At 45.0% G+C, this 20167-nt stretch overlaps 1 protein-coding gene across 4 annotated transcripts in view; it reads left to right on the top strand.

The window, feature by feature from the left end:
• Positions 1-18331, top strand: part of BUB3 (BUB3 mitotic checkpoint protein) — a 30690-nt gene extending 12359 nt beyond the window's left edge. For all 4 annotated transcript variants that reach the window (XM_068111198.2, XM_068111199.2, XM_068111200.2 and 1 more), the window contains 4 exons: positions 1003-1161; positions 10996-11173; positions 17621-17837; positions 18063-18331. In XM_068111198.2, coding sequence (XP_067967299.1) covers positions 1003-1161; positions 10996-11173; positions 17621-17837; positions 18063-18072 — 564 coding nt within the window. In that variant the 3' untranslated portion in view covers positions 18073-18331. The remainder of the gene's footprint in view (positions 1-1002; positions 1162-10995; positions 11174-17620; positions 17838-18062) is intronic.
• The last annotated feature ends 1836 nt before the right edge of the window (positions 18332-20167 follow it).

Genomic DNA, 20167 nt, shown 5'->3' on the forward strand with positions numbered 1-20167 from the left:
ACATGGGATTTTTAACGTCCTCCAATGAATGCCTGCAGACGGGATGCCCGTTTAACGTCCATTGGAGGGATGGCACACACATTGATTAATCACCCTGCCTGTGAAACACATTCTGTTGGCGCGGGCTATTCTTTGACTTTTTTTTCAACACAACTAGACGGCAGACGCTCGTCCAAAACGGCTGCAAATGGCACGACCGGAGCATTGGATCTTCCTTTTTGAGGAAGAATAGTCTAAGCGTTTTTGAGGAAGTAAAAAATCTGCTTTTTTGAAAAAGAGAATGACAGTTTATAGCTGGGTCTGGATTCGAACCTAGGCTCGACAGCTTAGAGGTGCGTACTAAATGATGAATAAAATCCCTGGAAGGCCTTGTCAAAGTGAAATTCTACTTTAAAGTCACTCCACTTTGTGGAAAATCTTCCCTGAAAAATTTAGCAGTACTGTATATTTAATTCGTCGATACCTATAAAAGTCAAAAATCTCTCCCTCTTTGTTTGTATGTGTTTTATGCACAGCCAAATGTTTTAAGGTACAAACTCCAAACTCGAGGTAAAATACAACTTGTGGGGGGTGGGGTAACATAGGCTATGTGGCCATGACCTCATGTGAGAATGTGGGGGTTGGGGGGGTGAGGGAGGGGGTGAAGCATAAATGAATCTGCATAAATGTGTACCTGTAGCGCCACCTGGTGGTAATCACAGATGGTATTAAAATTCCCCTTTATACCTCGGCAATGCTGAGGTTAAAGCGCTCTTCACGTGGGTAAATTTAGTTACAGTTTAAAAGTGACAAATGCTGTCTCCAAAAAAATGAATTTTGAGGAAAACAATGCCAAGACCCTTTTATCCACAGTTGGGAAACCAATGCCTTGCACAATCTGTTTGCCATATTGCAAAAGGATAGTTTGTAAATTTCATGTGCCAAAATATTGTATTTTGAATAACATTTCTGAGAAAATTTATGAGCAAATGAATACCAATTTCCTGTACCTTTTTCCATTAGGTATACACGATGGCAGTGTCTGGTGATCGCCTCATTGTGGGAACCGCATCTCGGCGTGTCTTGGTGTGGGACTTGCGGAACATGGGTTACGTGCAACAGCGGCGGGAATCCAGCCTCAAGTATCAGACCCGCTGCATCAGGGCATTTCCCAACAAGCAGGTATACTAGGTTAGCTGTGTAATGATTACCTGCAAATTCCTTTGTTTGTCCTTTATTTATGTGTCCTTTTATTCCATCATCTCCTTGAAGTTTTTTTCCTCTTCCCTGCTGTTGGTGGACAGCCATCCTCCCCTCCCCACTCTCTCCTGTTCTTTTTGTTCCGTTACATCCTGTTCCATACTTTGTTCTGATTAGTTCTTCCACGAGCCGTGTGTGTGTGTGTGTGTGTGTGTGTGTGTGTGTGTGTGTGTGTGTGTGTGTGTGTGTGTGTGTGTGTGTGTGTGTGTGTGTGTGTGTGTGTTACATTGTACACAAACATTCCACATGACAAGCTCATAACCGCATTGGATAGAGCGGTAGATAAAGCATTTGCAGGAGGTAATAAAGTATACATTAATGTATATCAAAAAAGAGCACACTGGTTTGTAAAGGATAATCAATATTCATGCAGTTTTTCAAAAAGTAAACTCAAAGAAAGTATTCGATTTCTCCTCAACAACAGTTTCTTTACATTTGGCAACAAGATACTCCAGCAGACAGTGGGCATACCCATGGGTTCAGATCCGGCCCCTTTCTTTGCAAATTTGTTTCTACACATGTACGAGTCTGATTGGGTCCAGAACATGTGCAGGACTAAATTAACAACTGCACAAAGATGTGGAAACATCTTCAGGTTCATTGATGATTTGTTGGCAATTAATTAGGCGTCAGGAATTAATTAGTTAGGCGTCAGGAAGGGCATCCGGCCATAAAAACATTGCCTCAAACAGGGAACCATGATTGACATGGGGCCCGCAAGGCTAACCCCCGCTCTAGCGGGGAAAATGGCCTTAAAACGATCATTCATTCATTTAATGATGGATTTGTATTTGATCAGCTTCATGATGATATATATCCAAAGGAACACTTGAATTTAAAAAAGGAAAACCAAACTTCCACTTCAGTTTCCATTTTGAATTGCAAATTGACATCCATAATAATAGATTTCACAACAAATTATTTGATAAACGAGATGCTTTTCCATTCCACATTGTCCAAAGGCTTTTCTTAGACAGAAACATTCCCAAGAAGCTATTCTATGGTACGGTTGCAGGTGAAACTAGAATGACGCTCAGTAGAGAGCATACCTCTGCCTGGTTGGCCACATCTCCCAATGGTGAAGAGTCGCTTTAAAAATTATACGAGCTGGATCCGGATCTGGATCTTCACCAAATTGGAATTGATTCTTCCTTGTCATACACCCAACCTCTCCACCAAGTTCCGTCCAAATCCATCCATAACTTTTTTTGAGATATCCTGCTATGTATCGTGTTTGGCCCCATCTCCGAATGGTGAAGAATCACTTTAAAAATTCTAGTAGCTGGATACGAATCCGGATCTTCACCAAAATCTAATCATTTCGTCCTTGTCACATACGCTACATCTCTGCCTAATTTCGTCCGAATCCGTCCACAACTTTTTGAGATATTTTGTTCACATACAAACGGACAGACAAACAGGCAGACATGGGTGAAAACATAACCTCCATCCACCTTCGGTGGCGGAGCTAATAGATAGGACTGTGAGAGCAACCACACACAGCTCTGAACTTGTCAATAGATTACAACAACTAGTCAGACATATGCTAGCATAGGGAGCTACAGTTGGCAGATTAAAACAAGTTTTCTTGAAAATCACAAAACGATGCCAAATCGAATTAGTAAAATACAATATGAATAGTAAAAATATTATTCATGAGATCTTTATGTAAATACAACAACAACACAACAACATGCATTTTAAGGCCATGTTCCCTGCTAGAGCGGGGGTTAGCCTTGCAGTCCCCATGACAATCTTCTCCATTTTGCCCTATTTTCTGCATCTCTCCTTGTTAACCCCCTTGCCCGCATTTCTTCTTCCACCATCTTTAGCCAAGTCTTTCTCGGTCTTCCCCGTCCTCTACTTCCTTCTACATTAACTTCCATCACTCTTCTCAACCAGTCACTTTCATCCTTCCTCAATACATGACCAAACCATCTCAACCTGTTCCTCTTCACAGCATCAATCACAGGCAATATTCCCATCATCTTTCGCAATTCATCATTTGTCTTCCTCTCTCTCAACGATACTCCGCACATCCATCGAACCATTCGCATTTCCACCCTTTCCAGCCTTCGTTGCTGCTCTACGTTCATTACCCATGTCTCGCTCCCATAAATCATAACACTTCTCACACATGCAGCATACACCTTTCCCTTCAGCTTCAGCGACACTCTCCTCCTCATCAGCACGCCTCATCAGCACGACACTCTCCTCCTCATCAGCACATATGTAAATACAGTACAATATAATAATTAAATATAATACAAATCAATGTTGCTCGGAATCAGTGGTTGCTAGAATATGGCAGCATGCCAAAAACCGTTATAGGTGACAGTTTGGACTTTCAAAATACAGTTTGATCCAGAGGTAGGTGGTGTGGTCGTGCTGGTTGGCGGACATGGGTTTATTTAAGGTAAGATGTGCATGATTTAATGTAATATCATATTATGGAGTGTGTAGGGAAAGTTATAAATATATGATAATACATTAAATCCTCTAGCGAGTAAAGTTGGAATAAGTGATTAAGTGATGTTGCATTGATGAGTTGACTGACTGCCTGGATGCAACCGAGGTTGTGGATCTACTGATGGACCATCTATTGATGTGGATCCGCCGTTTGGAGAGGTCCTGGGCTGAAAGGATCGAAACCTCGAGGAAGAACGGTGCCCAGCTGATGATCCATGCAGTCGGGAAACTAGTCAATTGCTTACGGGTTAAGGTTCTTGCTTTAGGTAAGGGAACTATGCTTTGAGGTTTACAATTTAAATAAAGTTGAATATGGGATGTTGTGAAATGAACATCATTTACAGCAATCCTTTAAATTATTTATATTTAAGTTTAGGAACAACCGATACCGTACAATTAATTAATTAATTAATTAATTCTTAAATGCATTTTTAAATAAGAGAAATAAGAATTGAAAATCATAAGAGATAGAATTGTGAAAAATAAAATAAAATAAGGTGTGTGTGTGTGTGTGTGTGTGTGTGTGTGTGTGTGTGTGTGTGTGTGTGTGTGTGTGTGTGTGTGTGTGTGTGTGTGTGTGTGTGTGTGTGTGTGTGTGTGTGTGTGTGTGTGTGTGTGTGTGTGTGTGTGTGTGTGTGTGTGTGTGTGTGTGTGTGTGTGTGTGTGTGTGTGTGTGTGTGTGTGTGTGTGTGTGTGTGTGTGTGTGTGTCAGTCAGAATTGTGAGGAACCCTCCACCATATACATTTTCTTCCAGTAACCCCCTCCTGGTTAAACTCCCATCGTTCAGGTTTACCACACATCTCAATTTGTTTGTTCCTCTTTTCTCCTTTTGTAGACCTCCCTTCCGGAGGTGTTTTAATTGCACTCTTCACTCCAGAACTTCAACACCTTTTCATTTCATCACCCATCCCTATCCATGGTCTCTTCAACTACTGTTAATCCAACCAAGCAAAACTCTCACAATTACACTTTGTTCTCTTCTCTTTTCCTGGTCGTTCTTTCTCTTCCTTTTCAACAACTGTGGCCCAACTGTCATTACCTTTCCTTTTATCCTCTGTCACATTACTATTCTATCAACCTACATCTTGTATAAAGAAAACGTTGTGCAGTGAACCTTGTACTGGCGAATTAAAGGTGTCAATCATTGTGTTCATGTTGAACTAGTATCTGTTCTTTATTACCCTCACCTGAGGAGAGGGTATTGCATTTGAGTCAGTTTGTCTGTCTGTTTGTCTGTCCGCACAGAATAAATATGATTTTCTCTGCAACCGTTGGTCTAATTGACAATAAATTTTCACCATAGGTGCAACTCTACCTGTGGAAGTTTTAAATGATAATTATGACGTAGGTCACGTGTAGTATGGCAGATAGGTGCAGGAATTGTGCCTTTGATGATACAAGCATGGCATTTGGCACACAGTCAGAGCATGTCCTAAGAAAGATATTTGGCTATAGGGCCATCACAGATTTGTCCTTTTTTGGAAAATGGCCGCCATTGTTGTCACAGGACAAATCTGCGATGGCCCTATAGCCAAATATCTTCCTTAGGGCATACTCTAACTGTGTGCCAACTCTCATGCTTGTATCATCAAAGGCACAATTCTCCCAAATATTTCACCTATCTGCCGTACTTAAAATTGGGCGCCATTTATCTTGGACACGTCTGTGATGACTCTAATAGTCAAAATATTTAACTGTGCACCAAATACCATGCTTGTATGATTCAAACAACAGTTTATACAAGTTAATATACCATATACCATAATATACCATATAAATGGCAGCCATTTTAAAAACGTTGTCACAGGACAAACATATGATAACCCTAAAGTTAGGGGTCTTTAATTATGTACCAAATGTCAAGCTTGTATAACCACAACAACAGTTTATACACAGTAATGTACCAAATCCTTTTCGCACGCTCGAAGTTAAGTAATTGTCACATTTGTATTTTTGTCGAAACTGTATTTATCTTACGTGTGTGTACCTTTTGCGTGTCCCTCGGAAGTTTTATCGGTGTTAATCTTTCATACCTGTAAAAAATAGTCGAGTATTTCATGCCACGCGGCCTAGTTGTTGAAGCTTCCGACCTTGAGGCCTGGTTCTCTCCGGGCATCCAAATCGGTTATTTTTTCATTCGTGTATTTGTCAAATTTCAACTCGTTATTTTATCGTCCATGCGTTATTGTTTGTTTATAGTTACTTTTGGTTTGAATTTCCTGTAACTCGTAATTAATTAATCGTGTTCTGCTCCTCGTGTGCGGCCTTGTACCCCACGTCGATGTTTGTTAACTTAAGTCCCCTACATCGTGTTTTGCTTGGCTCTTAGTTTTCTCCCTTCTAGTTCTACCCCGAACATAATACTCTGTCTAACGTTTTAAATCCCCCCCCCCCCCAAAAAAAATTAAAAAAAATTTTTTTTTCCTTTCTCCACGTGTGCTGTTTGTCTCATCCTGTATTTTCTGTCCAGGTGTGCTGTTCGCCCCGCCCCCATTATCTCCTTGCCATCCACCTTTTGCCCTCTTCACGCGACTCGTGGTGGTCCCTCTCGGCTCTCTCCCCGTTGGTATTTTGTGCATATAAGATTGTTTACGGTTCTGTTTCAATATTATTTAAATATGTTTAACTTTTCCCCTTCAGTGTTTTATTCAGTGGTATATTACAACACGCTGTTTTTCTTCCTATTTAAAAGGCTTTTCTCAATTTCCTCTCCAACTCATTCCACGTCAAAAAAAAGAAATTCAATCTCTTATACGTCTCCCTCACTACATGGTCTAAATTCACATTCATTCCACCCCTCCTCCATCGTTCTGAATCGGATTGCTAACTTGAAAATCACAACAAACCCAATTTGTTATCAATGCTCGTCTTTCATTAATCATCCACTCCTGAACTCCCCCCTTGCCCCTCCCCTCCAAATCCCCCCCATGCCTCTCCACTCCTGAACTCCCCCCTTGCCCCTCCCCTCCTAAACTCCCCCCTTGCCCCTCCCCTCCTAAACTCCCCCCTTGCCCCTCCCCTCCTAAACTCCCCCCTCACTCCTCCCCTGCAAAACTCCCCCCCAACCCCTCCCATTCAAATCTCCCCCCATACCATTCCTCTCCAATTCTCCCTCCTCCCCCCTCCTCCTCAAAGCTGCCTCCTCCCCACTTCATCTCCCTTCTATCTCATACCTCCACCCCCCCAACCTCTACTTTCATCTGCCCCCCCTCAAACAACCCCTCACTGTGCCTCATCCCTTCACCATCAAACCTTTCATCCTCCTCATCCTTCCCTTTCTTGGAACTCTTCTGTAATCTCTGACACACTATCAACTGCTCTCCCTACCTCCCCCTCTCATCCTTCATCTTACCCTACTCCTCCCCTCCCCTGTCCTGTACCCGATGCTCCCCATCTCTCTTCATTAACGGTATGGACCTCAAACATCCGGGGCCTTCGCTCAAACCTGACTGATCTCTCCATACAGGTTGCTTCTGACAATCCAGACTTGATCTGCTTAACAGAGACTTTCCTCCTTCAAGATGTCTCTGATTCCTTAATATCTCTTCCTGGTTACTCCCTCCTCCGATATGATAGACCTGAGCCTCGTCCTGGTGGTGGGGTGGCTATCTTTGTCAAAAACTCTCTTCCTCACTCTCCTTGCACTGCCCTCTCTCCTCCTCACCCCCAGGAGTACCTCTGGCTACGGCTTCCTCTCCGCTCCCACCTTTTGTTCATATGTGTTCTGTACCGTCCCCCAAACAGTGATGACTCCATTTACATTTCACTGTCACACAACATGGACCAACTTCTATCCACTCATCCCAACTCTCTCTTCCTCATATATGGTGACTTCAACTGTCATCATGCCACCTGGTTGGGTGTGGGTTCCTCTCTCACCAGTCATGGCACCTCAGCAAAGGACTTCTGTGACTCACTGGGATTGACACAATCTGTCAATTTCCCGACCCGGATCTCAGCCAATGGAGTATCTTCTCTTCTAGACGTGGTTATGACAAACTTCCCTGCTAATGTCTGCTGCTCTTCTTCTGCCCCAATCGGTTGTTCTGATCATGTGCTTGTCAAAGTGGACATCTCTCTGGCCATTCTCAGAGAGCCTCCTCAGCGTCGACGAGTCTGGCATTTCACTCAGGCCGACTGGGACGGTCTTGAAGCAGCCATCAATCGTCTGGATTGGTCTCCCATCTCCACTGCCTCTGACATCAATTCTTCCTGGGAATTCTTCCAAAGCAAACTGTGCTCTCTCATGCACAGATTTATCCCATCTCGTCTTCAGTTGTCTTACCCTTCCTCCCATCCATGGTACACTGAATCTTGTGGTGAGGCAGTTGCCCTGAAACAACTTGCCTTTGCCTCTTGGAAGGCCAATCCAACTGAAGGCAATCTCAGTTCCTTCCACCAAGCTCGGAACAAGTGTGTGTCTACCCTCAGGAGTGCCAGGAAGCACTATCTCTCCTCACTCAAGAATGAACTCTCAAACCTGTCTCCTTCCTCCAAATCCTGGTGGCGTCTGGTCAAATCCGTTTCTGGTGTTTCTTCCCCCTCCATCCCCTCCCTTACTTCAAATGGCCACACAGTTGACATCGCACGTGACAAAGCCGAATGCCTCAACTCTGTGTTTGCCTCAAAATCTTTTGTCCCAAACCCATCTCTCTCTGTTCCCACCTTTCCCAGTCGAACCCAACTGCTCCTGGACTCTGTGTCCTTCTCTCCTAACAAGGTGGAGGAGCTTTTGTCTTACCTCGACTCTGATTCTGCAACTGGACCAGACGGCATCAGCCCACGGGTCCTAAAATCCTGCTCTGCCGCTCTATCTCACCCTCTCTCTGTTCTTTTCACCCTCTCTTTTTCTCAAGGTCATCTGCCAGCATCCTGGAAATCAGCAAACATTACCGCTTTACACAAAAAAGGTGCAAAAACAGATCCTTGCAACTACAGACCAATCAGCCTACTCCCAATTATCAGCAAAGTCATGGAATCCATCATTGCTTCGGATATGAAATCTTTCCTCTTCTCCAATGGCTTGATCTCTGATCATCAAATTTGGTTTCAGACCAGGTCACTCTACTCTGGACATGCTGCTTCTGCTGTCTCAACAATGGATGGAGGTCCTCAATGCCAAACAGGAAATCAGAGCTCTCTCCCTTGACATATCACGTGCCTTCGATACGGTCTGGCACCCAGCTCTGCTCACCAAACTCTCCTCCTATGGTATCCATGGAAATCTCCATGCATGGCTTGCGGACTTCCTCTCTGGTCGTAGTCAACGTGTGGCCCTGAATGGATTTCTCTCATCTCCCCTTCCTGTTCAGGCTGGAGTTCCCCAAGGCAGTGTGCTGGGCCCTGTGCTTTTTCTGGTCTTTATCAATGATCTCTCCGACTCTCTGGAAAATCCTCTCTATCTCTTTGCTGATGACTCCACTCCTGCCGCTCCATTCCTCATCCCTCAGATCGGCAGTCTGCAGCCTCCTCACTCTCTGAAGACCTGGACAAAATCACAGACTGGTCAAACAAGTGGAACATGTCTTTCAATCCTGACAAATCTCACACTCTTACTATGTCTCTCCGAAAAGATCGACTGGACAACCCTCCCATCTACTTTCTCAACAATCCTCTCCAAGAAGTTCTGTCGCTCAAGCTTTTGGGTCTCACTATCTGCCATGATCTTTCTTGGGAAAACCACATTTCCAAGCTGGCCTCCAAAGCCAGTCGCCGACTGGGCATCCTCCGTCGTGCGAAGTCCTTCCTAGGCACACCTGAGCTCCTCACCACATACAAGGCTTTCATCCGCAGCTCAATGGAATACTGTTCTCCCCTATGGGCTGGTGCTCCTGCCTCACACCTAGCTCGGCTTCACGCTGTTGAAACCAAAGCTTTCAGAATCATTTGAATCTCCCGCGATGAAGCTATCTCTGAGGGCCTTTCACTCACTCACCGCAGGCAGGTAGGTGGTCTTTCTGTCTTCTACCGACTCCTCTCCGGCCTTGCTCCCCCAGCTCTCTCTGTGCTCTGTCCCCCAAATATTCCTACAGGTCCCACAAGATCTGCCAGCAACCCTCTGATGGTTAAACTGCCGAAATCTCAGCTCTCTGCTCACCTTCACTCTTTCATTCCTCTTTTTTCCCGCCTCTGGAACAAACTCCCACACTCCCTTCAATCCCACTCCTCCCTCCAGGTCTTTAAAACAGCTGTTCACCACCATCTCTTATCTTCCCCCATCCAAAACCTTGATCTTTTCTACCCCCACTAATTCACCCCAGATCCACCTTTTTTGAAATTTCCAACTTCTTTCCTGGAAGTCCTGGCAGTGTCCATATGTTTTATACCTCCCCCACCCCCCCCCCCCCCCCCCCTTCCCATGCCTCCCCCCCCCCAAAGCCCTCTCCCTCCCACAGATCTCTCGATGTCTCCATGTCTCTCGGTCCCCTGCTCTCAAATGTTGTGTTTGTGTCCTTCCCCCTCTCTCCCCATCTTGTCTACCGCTCCCGATGTTATTTGTTTTGTGTCGGTGTGTCTTTCTGTGTGATTAATGTTCGCTCTTTCACGAGCCTCGATCTTGTATACAAAAAAAAAATATATATATATATATATATATATATATATGTAAAATAACAAGCAATGGAGGCCATTTTGAAAAATGGCCACCATTGTCGTCACAGGACAAATCTGCGATGGCCCTACAGCCAAATATCTTCCTTGGGGCATACTCTGTGTGCCAACTCTCGTGCTTGTATCAACAAAGTCACAATTCTCCCAAATATTTCACCTATCTGCCATACTAGTGGTACGGGCGCCACCTTGGAAAACCCGAAAAACTTTGCACCTCTATATCTCCGAAAGCGCTGCATAGATAAAATTGACTCTCATTGTAAAGAACTCTCCATGGGGAATAAAATATGTTAATGATGTCATAGGTGCCTCCATTATGACGTCATACAAGTACAAAACTTAATCCGATCAAGATGAAATTTATTGAGCGTCGTCTCAGGATAAATTGTTGGAGAAAATAAATAAATGATGATGACGTCATTGGTCACGTGCTTCGGCCGCCATATTTGTTTTGACACAAAAGCCTTAAAAACCACTGAAAGCACGTCTTGGCGAGGGTCTGCAATCTCTGATTGCTCTTTCTAGTTTCCTATTGTTTCATTCATACACCGCATGATGCCTAGTATTACAGCTCTTGGACACATAATATAGACGGAGAGTGTAAACTTCTTTGTATATGTAACAAATGTGGGTGACCTTCTTGATGCATTAATTTGGTCATACATGTTGCTGTGCAGGCCTATGTGTTGAGCTCCATCGAGGGTCGTGTGGCTGTCGAATACTTGGACCCCAGCCCAGAAGTTCAGAAGAAGAAGTATGCCTTCAAGTGTCACCGTCTCAAGGAGAACAATGTTGAGATGATCTATCCAGTAACAGCAATCGCCTTTCATCATGTTCACAACACTTTTGCCACTGGTCAGTTCCCAGATATTTCCCACTTGTTTGTATAAATGGGAATTATTTTATTACATCCTATTTCGTTCTGCAGAATTTCAAGGTCCTTTTGTTTTTTTTTGTTTTTTGGGGGGTTTTTTTGTATACAAGACGAGGCTCGTGAAAGAGCTAACATTAATCACACAAAAAGTCAAACCGACACACAAAACACAAAAAACAAGGGGAGCGGCAGACAAGATGGGGAGAGAGGGGGAAGGACACAAACACAACATCTGAGAGCAGGGACATCGGGAGAAATGTGGGAGGGGGAGGGCTTGGGGGGAGGTGGGAGAGGTATAAAACATATGAACACTGCACTGCATCTGGGGTGAATTAGTGGGGGTAGAAAAAATCAAGGTTTTGGATGGGGGAAGATAAGAGATGGTGGTGAACAGCTGTTTTAAAGACCCGGAGGGAGGGGTGGGATTGAAGGGAGTGGGGGAGCTTGTTCCAGAGGCGAGAGAAAAGGGGAATGAAAGAGTGAAGGTGAGCAGAGAGCCTAGATTTTGGCAGTTTAACCATAAGAGGGTTGCAGGCAGATCTTGTGCGACCTGAGGGAATATTGGGGGGACAGAGCACAGAGAGAGCTGGGGGAGCAAGGCCGGAGAGGAGTCGGTAGAAGACAGAAAGACCACCAACCTGCCTGCGGTGAGTGAGTGAAAGGCCCTCGGAGTTAACTTCATCGCAGGAGATTCCAATGATTCTCAAAGCTTTGGCCTCAACAGCGTGAAGCCGAGCTAGGTGTGAGGCTGGAGCACCAGCCCAGAGGGGGGAACAGTATTCCATTGAGCTGCGGATGAAAGCCTTGTATGTGATGAGGAGCTCAGGTGTGCCAAGGAAGGACTTCGCACGACGGAGGATGCCCAGTCGGCGACTGGCTTTGGAGGCCAGCTTGGAAATGTGGTTTTCCCAAGAAAGATCATGGCAGATAGTGAGACCCAAAAGCTTGAGCGACAGAACTTCTTGGAGAGGATTTTTGAGAAAGTAGATGGGAGGGTTTTCCAGTCGATCCTTTCGGAGAGACATTGTAAGAGTGTGAGATTTGTCAGGATTGAAAGACATGTTCCACTTGTTTGACCAGTCTGTGATTTTGTCCAGGTCTGCAGAGAGCAAGGAGGCTGCAGACTGCCGATCTGAGGGATGAGGAATGGAGCGGCAGATAGTGGAGTCATCAGCAAAGAGATAGAGAGGATTTTCCAGAGAGTCGGAGAGATCATTGATGAAGACCAGAAATACCACTGGGCCCAGAACACTAACTTTGGGAACTCCAGCCAGAACAGGAAGGGGAGATGAGAGAAATCCATTCAGGGCCTCACGTTGCCTACGACCAGAGAGGAAGTCCGCAAGCCATGAGTGGAGATTTCCATGGATACCATAGGAGGAGAGTTTGGTGAGCAGAGCTGGGTGCCAGACCGTATCGAAGGCACGTGATATGTCAAGTGAGACAGCTCTGATTTCCTGTTTGGCATTGAGGACCTCCATCCATTGTTGAGACAGCAGAAGCAACATGTCCAGAGTAGAATGACCTGGTCTGAATCCAAATTGATGATCAGAGATCAAGCCATTGGAGAAGAGGAAGGATTTCAATCCGAAGCAATGATGGATTCCATGACTTTGCTGATAATTATTGGAAGCAGGCTGATTGGTCTGTAGTTGAAAGGATCTGTTTTTGCACCTTTTTGTGTAAAGCGGTAATGTTTGCTGATTTCCAAGATGCTGGCAGATGACCTCGAGCAAAAGAGAGGGTGAAAAGAACAGAGAGAGGGGTGAGAAAGAGCGGTAGAGCAGGATTTTAGGACCCGTGGGCTGATGCGGTCTGGTCCAGTTGCAGAATCAGAGTCTAGGTTTGATAAAAACTTCTCCACCTTGTCAGGAGTGAAGGACACAGAGTCCAGGATCAGTTGGGTTCGACTGGGAAAGGTGGGAACAGAGAGAGATGGCTTTGGGACACAAGATTTTGAGGCAAACACAGAGTTGAGATATTCGGCTTTGTCACGTGCGGTGTCAACTGTGTAGCCATTTGAGGTAAGGGAGGGGATGGAGGGGGAACAAACACCATAAACGGATTTGACCAGATGCCACCAGGATTTGGAGGAAGGAGACAGGTTTGAGAGTTCAATCTTGAGTGTGGAGAGATAGTGCTTCCTGGCACTCCTGAGGTTAGACACACACTTGTTTCGAGCTTGGTGGAAGGAACTGAGATTGCCTTCAGTTGGATTTGCCTTCCAAGAGGCAAAGGCAAGTTGTTTCAGGGCAACTGCCTCACCACAAGTTTCAGTGTACCATGGACGGGAGGAAGTTTATGACAACTGAAGACGAGATGGGATAAATCTGTGCATGAGAGAGAGCAGTTTGCTTTGGAAGAATTTCCCAGGAAGAATTGATGTCAGAGGCAGTAGAGATGGGAGACCAGTCCAGGTGATTGATGTCTGCTTGCAGCCCGTGCCAGTCGGCCTGAGTGAAATGCCAGACTCTTCGGCGCTGAGGAGGCTGTCTGAGAATGGCCAGAGAGATGTCCACTTTAACAAGCACATGATCAGAAGAACCGATTGGAGCAGAAGAAGAGCAGCAGACATTTGCAGGGAAGTTAGTCATAATCAAGTCCAGAAGAGAAGATACTTCATTGACTGAGATCCGGGTCAGGAAATTGACAGATTGTGTCAGTCCCAATGAGTCGCAGAAGTCCTTTGCTGAGGTGCCATGGCTGGTGAGAGATGAACCCAGACCCAGCCAGCTGGCATGATGACAGTTGAAGTCGCCACATATGAGGAAGAGAGAGTTTGAATGAGTTGATAGAAGTTGGTCCATGTTGTCCGACAGCGAAATGTAAATGGAGTCATCACTGTTTGGAGGACGGTACAGAACACTATATGAACAAAAGGTGGGAGCGGATTGGAAGCCGTAGCCAGAGGTACTCCTGGGGGTGGGGTGGAGCGAGGGCAGTGCAGGGAAAGTGAGGAAGAGATTTTTTGATAAAGATAGCCACCCCACCACCAGGACGAGGCTCAGGTCTATCGTACCGGAGGAGGGAGTAACCAGGAAGAGATATTAACGAATCAGAGACATCTTGAAGGAGGAAAGTTTCTGTTAAGCAGATCAAGTCTGGATTGTCAGAAGCAACCTGAATGGAGAGATCAATCAGGTTTGAACGAAGGCCCCGGATGTTTGAGGTCCATACCGTTAATGAGGAGAGAGGGGGAGCATCTGGTGCAGGACAGGGGAGGGGAGGGGAGGGGTAGGGTCAGATGAAGGGTGAGAGGGGGAGGTAGGAAGAGCAGTTGATAGTGTGTCAGAGATTACAGAAGAGTTACAAGAAAGGGAAGGATGAGGAGGACGAAAGGTTTGATGGTGATGGGATGAGGCACAGTGAGGGGTTGTTAGAGGAGGGGGGCAGATGAAAGTAGGTTGGGGGAGGTGGAGGTATGAGATAGAAGGGGGACGAAGTGGGGAGGAGGCAGCTTTGAGAAGGAGGTGGGGGGAGGGAGAATTTGGGAGGGATGGTTGGGGGGGAGATTTGAAGGGGAGGGGTTGGGGTGGAGTTTTGAATTGGAGGGGCAAGGGGGGAGTTTTGGAGGGGAGGGGCAAGGGGGGAGTTTAGGAGGGGAGGGGCAGGGGGGGAGATTTGGAGGGGAGGGGCAAGGGGGGAGATTTGGAGGGGAGGGGCAAGGGTGGAGTTTAGGAGGAGAGGGGCAAGGGGGGAGTTTCGGAGGGGAGGGGCAAGGGGGGAGTTTAGAAAGTGGATGATTAATGAATGATGAACATTTATAACAAATTGGGTTTGTTGTGATTTTCAAGTTAGCGATCTGTTTAAGAACGATGGAGGAGGGGTGGAATGAATGAGAATTTAGAGCATGTAGTGAGAAAGAATTATAAGAGAGTGAATATTTTTTTGAAATGGAATGAGTTGAAGAGGAAATTGAAAGGAGCCTTTTAAATCGGAAGAAAAACAGCGTGTTGTTATATACGACTGAATAAAACATTCCAGGGGAAAGTTTAAACATATTTAAACAGAACCGTGAAGAACAATCTTATATTCACAAAAATACCAATGGGGAGAGGGAGCCTAGAGGGACGACCACGAGTCACTTGAACAGGGCAAAAGGTGCAAGGCAAGGGGATAATCGGGGCGTGGCGAGACAGCGCACGTGGGCAGAGGCAAAAGCACACGATGGGACAAAAGCACACGAGGACAAAAGGAAATAAAAGTTGTTTTTTTTTGTTTTTTGGGGGGGTTTTTTTGGGGGGGGGGTGGGGGTTACAACGTTAGACGAAGAGTAGAAGTTCGGTGAAGTTTGGGGGAGAAGGGAAAATCAAAAAACCTAGCAAAACCAGCGAAGGAAGAAACAAACTTCGACGGGGGAAGCCTGAGGTTGCAAGGCCTCACACACGTGGCAAACAGAAACGAATAATTTATGAAAGATAAACACCGAGAAACATCCAAGATAAACACCGAAACAGATAGAGATAAACACCGAAACACAGATAAACACCGAGAACTATAAGTTCACATGCCGAAAGATAAAATACAGTTTCGACAAAATACAATTGTGAACAGACTTCACTTTGAAAACGTGGAGACCGTGTGGAGCTTCGAAAATCTGTGACGTCGTCTCCAGATCTCGCGACACTAGGTGACGCGAGATCTGTTGAGATACGCTGACTGGTGTCTGGTGAAATGTCTGGTGAAACATCCTGTTCAATGTTTTTGAAGGAAATAACTGCTGTGGGCGTGCGTGCGTGTGCGTGCCACTGTGCCAGTGTGGAGACTTTTTATATCCATACAATTCCAAACCCCTTGAACGATCTCCACCAAAGTTTGCATACGTGTAAGGAGTATCCAGAGTCAGGTAATGGGCTCAAGGAGTACCCACCTCCCGGCAAGGAAATTATATGTTTGTATGAAAATTATGGCACAACCTCCCGGACCCTGCGCCGCACACATACAATAAAATTATCTGCATGTATGTATGTATTTATGTATGTATGTATGTATGTATGTGTGTGCACATCTGAAAATTGTGGCAGGGCCAATCTCCACCTAATCTTGGAAACGTGCTCGGGGTACCCAGGGTCGGGTCGAGGGCATACAAAAAAATTTCCCCTTACCTACCCCCATCCGAGCCGCTAGGGCGGGGAGCCCACTTTTGATTTCATCCCGATCCGACTTGTGATTTCATCCCGATCCCACTTGTGATTTCATCCCGATCCCACTTGTGATTTCATCCCGATCCGACTTGTGATTTCATCCCGATCCCACTTGTGATTTCGTCCCGATCCGACTTGTGATTTCATCCCAGTCCGGCTTGTGATTTCGTCCTAATCCGTCTTGTGATTTTGATTTCCAACTTATTTCACGGAATCTCATCCTGATTGTGCATGCATAGAGGATAATAAGGTAAAAAAAATATAATTTATACACCCTTTAAAATCTTTATTTATCTTTAATTGAATTATACACTTGAATACTGTGGAACAGAAATCGCCTTTTTGGCATTTTCAAAACCCTTCCGTTTAACAGTACTTGGAAAAAAGATTACAGCATTTTACATCATCTCGACCAACCAAATTTGCTGCTAGCAGACCTCGCCCAAGTTATTTTTTTTCTCAAGACTGCGTGGGGTAAGGTGTTCTGTGAACTTTTTTGTTTTAGATTGTTACACATACCTTATTTTACCTATAATAAAATAATATATCTTTTAATTTATGGCGTATGCATTTTGTAGTTCACCTGGACTTTAGTTCTGTGAGCTTGTACGATGGAGCAGTGTCCGTAGGTAAGTGAGTGAGTGAGTCACTGAGTGAGTCTGTAAACACTTCAGTCATTATCGCTTGAACCAAACACACGGTTTTGATGGAACTTGGCCACAAGCTTCATATCTGATGCCTAAAGAAGGTTTATTGACCGCATCAAAATCTGCACTCATTAGCATGTTTAAATGAGGCCTAAAATGCTAAAAACGATTGCCCTAACCTACAGGGTGCATCAGCAGCACAGCCATTCCCTCAGCCGAAAACATGACCTACCCGTAAAAACATGACCATGTATCTTTGTAATCAGCATCGAGAGAGCTTCCATTCAACCAATCACTGACTAGATTCTGTACATGAACAAAATCTCAATATTTTATAACACCATCGACTGTAGCTCTTAATACAGGTGAGCTTCAAGATCCGTGGTCCTATTTTTATTTTAATACCTAGCTATTGAGGCTCATGGAAGAGCAGAACTTGGAATTACAAAAGGAATGCATTGGGTCAACAAACGGATGCACCACAGCACAAAGTGAGGGAATTGTGTATTAAACGAGACTTTACTCAAGTTTTATGTTTAGGATTAATCATGTATGCTGAACGCTGATGTATAGTTTTGTCAATTTAACTTCCAGCAAAGGTCAGTGCCTTTGAAAGCAACACAGTGTTTCACCGCAGGTGGCGCGGATGGCTTTGTCAACATCTGGGATCCGTTCAACAAGAAGCGCCTGTGCCAGTTCCACCGGTACCCGAGTAGCATTGCATCGCTCGCTTTCAGTTGTGACGGCTCGTCCCTCGCCATTGCCTCGTCGTTCATGCACGAGCAGGAAAACATTCAGCCACAGCCAGACGAGCTCTACGTCCGCAACGTTACAGATGCCGAGACCAAACCCAAGTGAGTGCCGAGCGGCATCCGAGACATGCACTCGATTCCCATTCGCCATGATTCTCGTTCAAGACTTTTCGGTTGAAATGTTCAACACTTGAGTTTGATAACATTCTTTGATTTGCAAACGACATCGGTGTTGTGATTCGCCCAAAACTGATTTTGTGCTCTGTTCAAATGTGGTGTTGTAAATGTGTTTACATGCCAATGTTAAATGTTTGTTTTGTTTTTCAGGATAGTATGAACCATAACTGTGGCACTTTCGTTGGATCTACATGGGGTGGGATGGGGTGGGTAGATGGGGAAGAGGGTAAGTTTTGTTTCCCGCCTGTTCTTACATGACGTTTCACTTTTACAATTTTTACAATTGATACGTTTGCTCAACAAGACTTTCTGCAACCTGTTTTGAGTCTTAAAAAATCAATCAACCCTCATTGACCAATGTAAAATGTTGAATAAACATTGAGAACATGCTTAATAAATCCACCCAAAACACTTCTCAATTCTGTCGTCACGTCAGGACATTTTAAATCCGATGTGTCCACCTGCTCCGTACTCTGCACAGAGGTTATTCCGCAGTGACCAAGAGTCGTGCATGAGCTTGTCCATGACACAAATACAACATCTGATATATAAAGAAGAAAGTTTGTTTGTGTGTGTGTTTGTTCGTTTATGCATTTGGACTCTGCAGGAACCAGTGCAACCAATCGTTGCATGGCCTCTTTCATGCAGAGGAGGGTCGAGGGCGATGGTTGGATTAAAAAAAAGATTATTTTTTTTTTTTTTTTTTTTTAATCATTTGGCCTTCAGCCTCAAACGGTTTTTGTGCTAATACACTGCCTGGGTTTTTTCCCAGGAGCAATCGAGTAATATGTATTGTGAAGATCATATTTATGCAAGCTAATGACAGAAACTGTGTTCCTTTGGTGCGTTTCTCCCCTACTTCTAATCCTCCCCATCTTGGTACAATCTGTCTGTTGCTTCTTTTTTTTTCTTTTTTACTTTAATCTACCACGTCACAAAGATCGACAGGGTATGATCCGTTTATTGCTTTTTTAACTTTGAAGGGAAACGCCAGCGATCAGACCACCTCAACCCTAATCTATCCATTGATGTCTCCCTTGATACCTACAAAATAGATATGATGTCTTTTCCGATTTCCAGTTTATGACGTGGGTAATTTTGCGATTAAAAGTCAAAATCCTCTTCACGATTATCCCTGACATCGCACCAGGAAGTCAACTGCTACATCCGTACTGTGTACGGGTTACATCGCGACACGTTTTACCTCAATCAGTGACCAAGAGTCATGCATGAGCTTGGTGATGAGTGATGATTTTCGAATTTCTACAAATAAGACGGGTCAATGCGTTCTTATTGGTTGTAGTAATACAAACCGAGATTATTTCATGCTGCGCCAATGGCTGAAAGATCCGAGGGTTGCCAGAAATTGGACGAGGTTTGTTCAAATATCCAAGTGTGGATTGGGCTTACAAAATATTTGATTTTGTGCTCGGAACATTTTACAGAGCACTGTTATGAAACAACAGAGATGGCTAGATCTTGTGATTATCCGTCACGATTGAGAGAAGATGTCATATCCACGATTAAGCGGAAGAAACAACCATCGCTCCAAACTAACACGATCTCTTCCAGCATATAGACACGGGTGATTGGAGAGGTGAATCAAACACCTGTGTTGACCTGCAGGTGACCGATCTCACCTTGCCACAACCCCTCCCTCCCCCTCCACTTGGGCGGGACATTGACACGGCACGGACAGGATGGTAGGACATGCCACTGGCACAACCACAGACACAAATGGCGTCCCGGGAAAGTATGAAACGGGACGATCCTGTAATATACGTAGTGTGTTCAAAAAGTATCCGACCTTTGTTCATAAAAGATACTCGCATCCAGATAAAAAATTTTTTATAATAATCTCGTTCAAAGTAGTCCCCTTGGGCTGCCACACACTTCTCCCAACCGTTCTGCCACTGTCGGAAGCAGCGCTGGAACGCCTCTTTTTGGATGGCGCGCAGCTGGTCCGTCGCATTCCGCATGATGTCTTCTCTGGAGTCGAAGAAGACGGTCAGCATGACTTTGACATTGCTGCGGACCTGCCTTGCTTTTTTTGGCCTCGGGGATGTTGGATGCTTCCATTGTGATGACTGCAACTTGGTTTCTGGGTCGTACCCATAAACCCAGGACTCATCGCCAGTGATCACTGTGTTGAGGAAGCTGGGATCGCTGTTCACAGTCTCCAGCATGTCCTGTGCGATCTCCAAACGGAGTTGCTTCTGCTCAATCGTTAGCAGCTTTGGTACGAACTTCGCTGA

This window comes from Myxine glutinosa, chromosome 3 (assembly GCF_964187855.1).
Source record: "Myxine glutinosa chromosome 3, kmMyxGlut1.1, whole genome shotgun sequence".
NCBI classification, from domain to species: Eukaryota; Metazoa; Chordata; class Myxini; order Myxiniformes; family Myxinidae; genus Myxine; species Myxine glutinosa.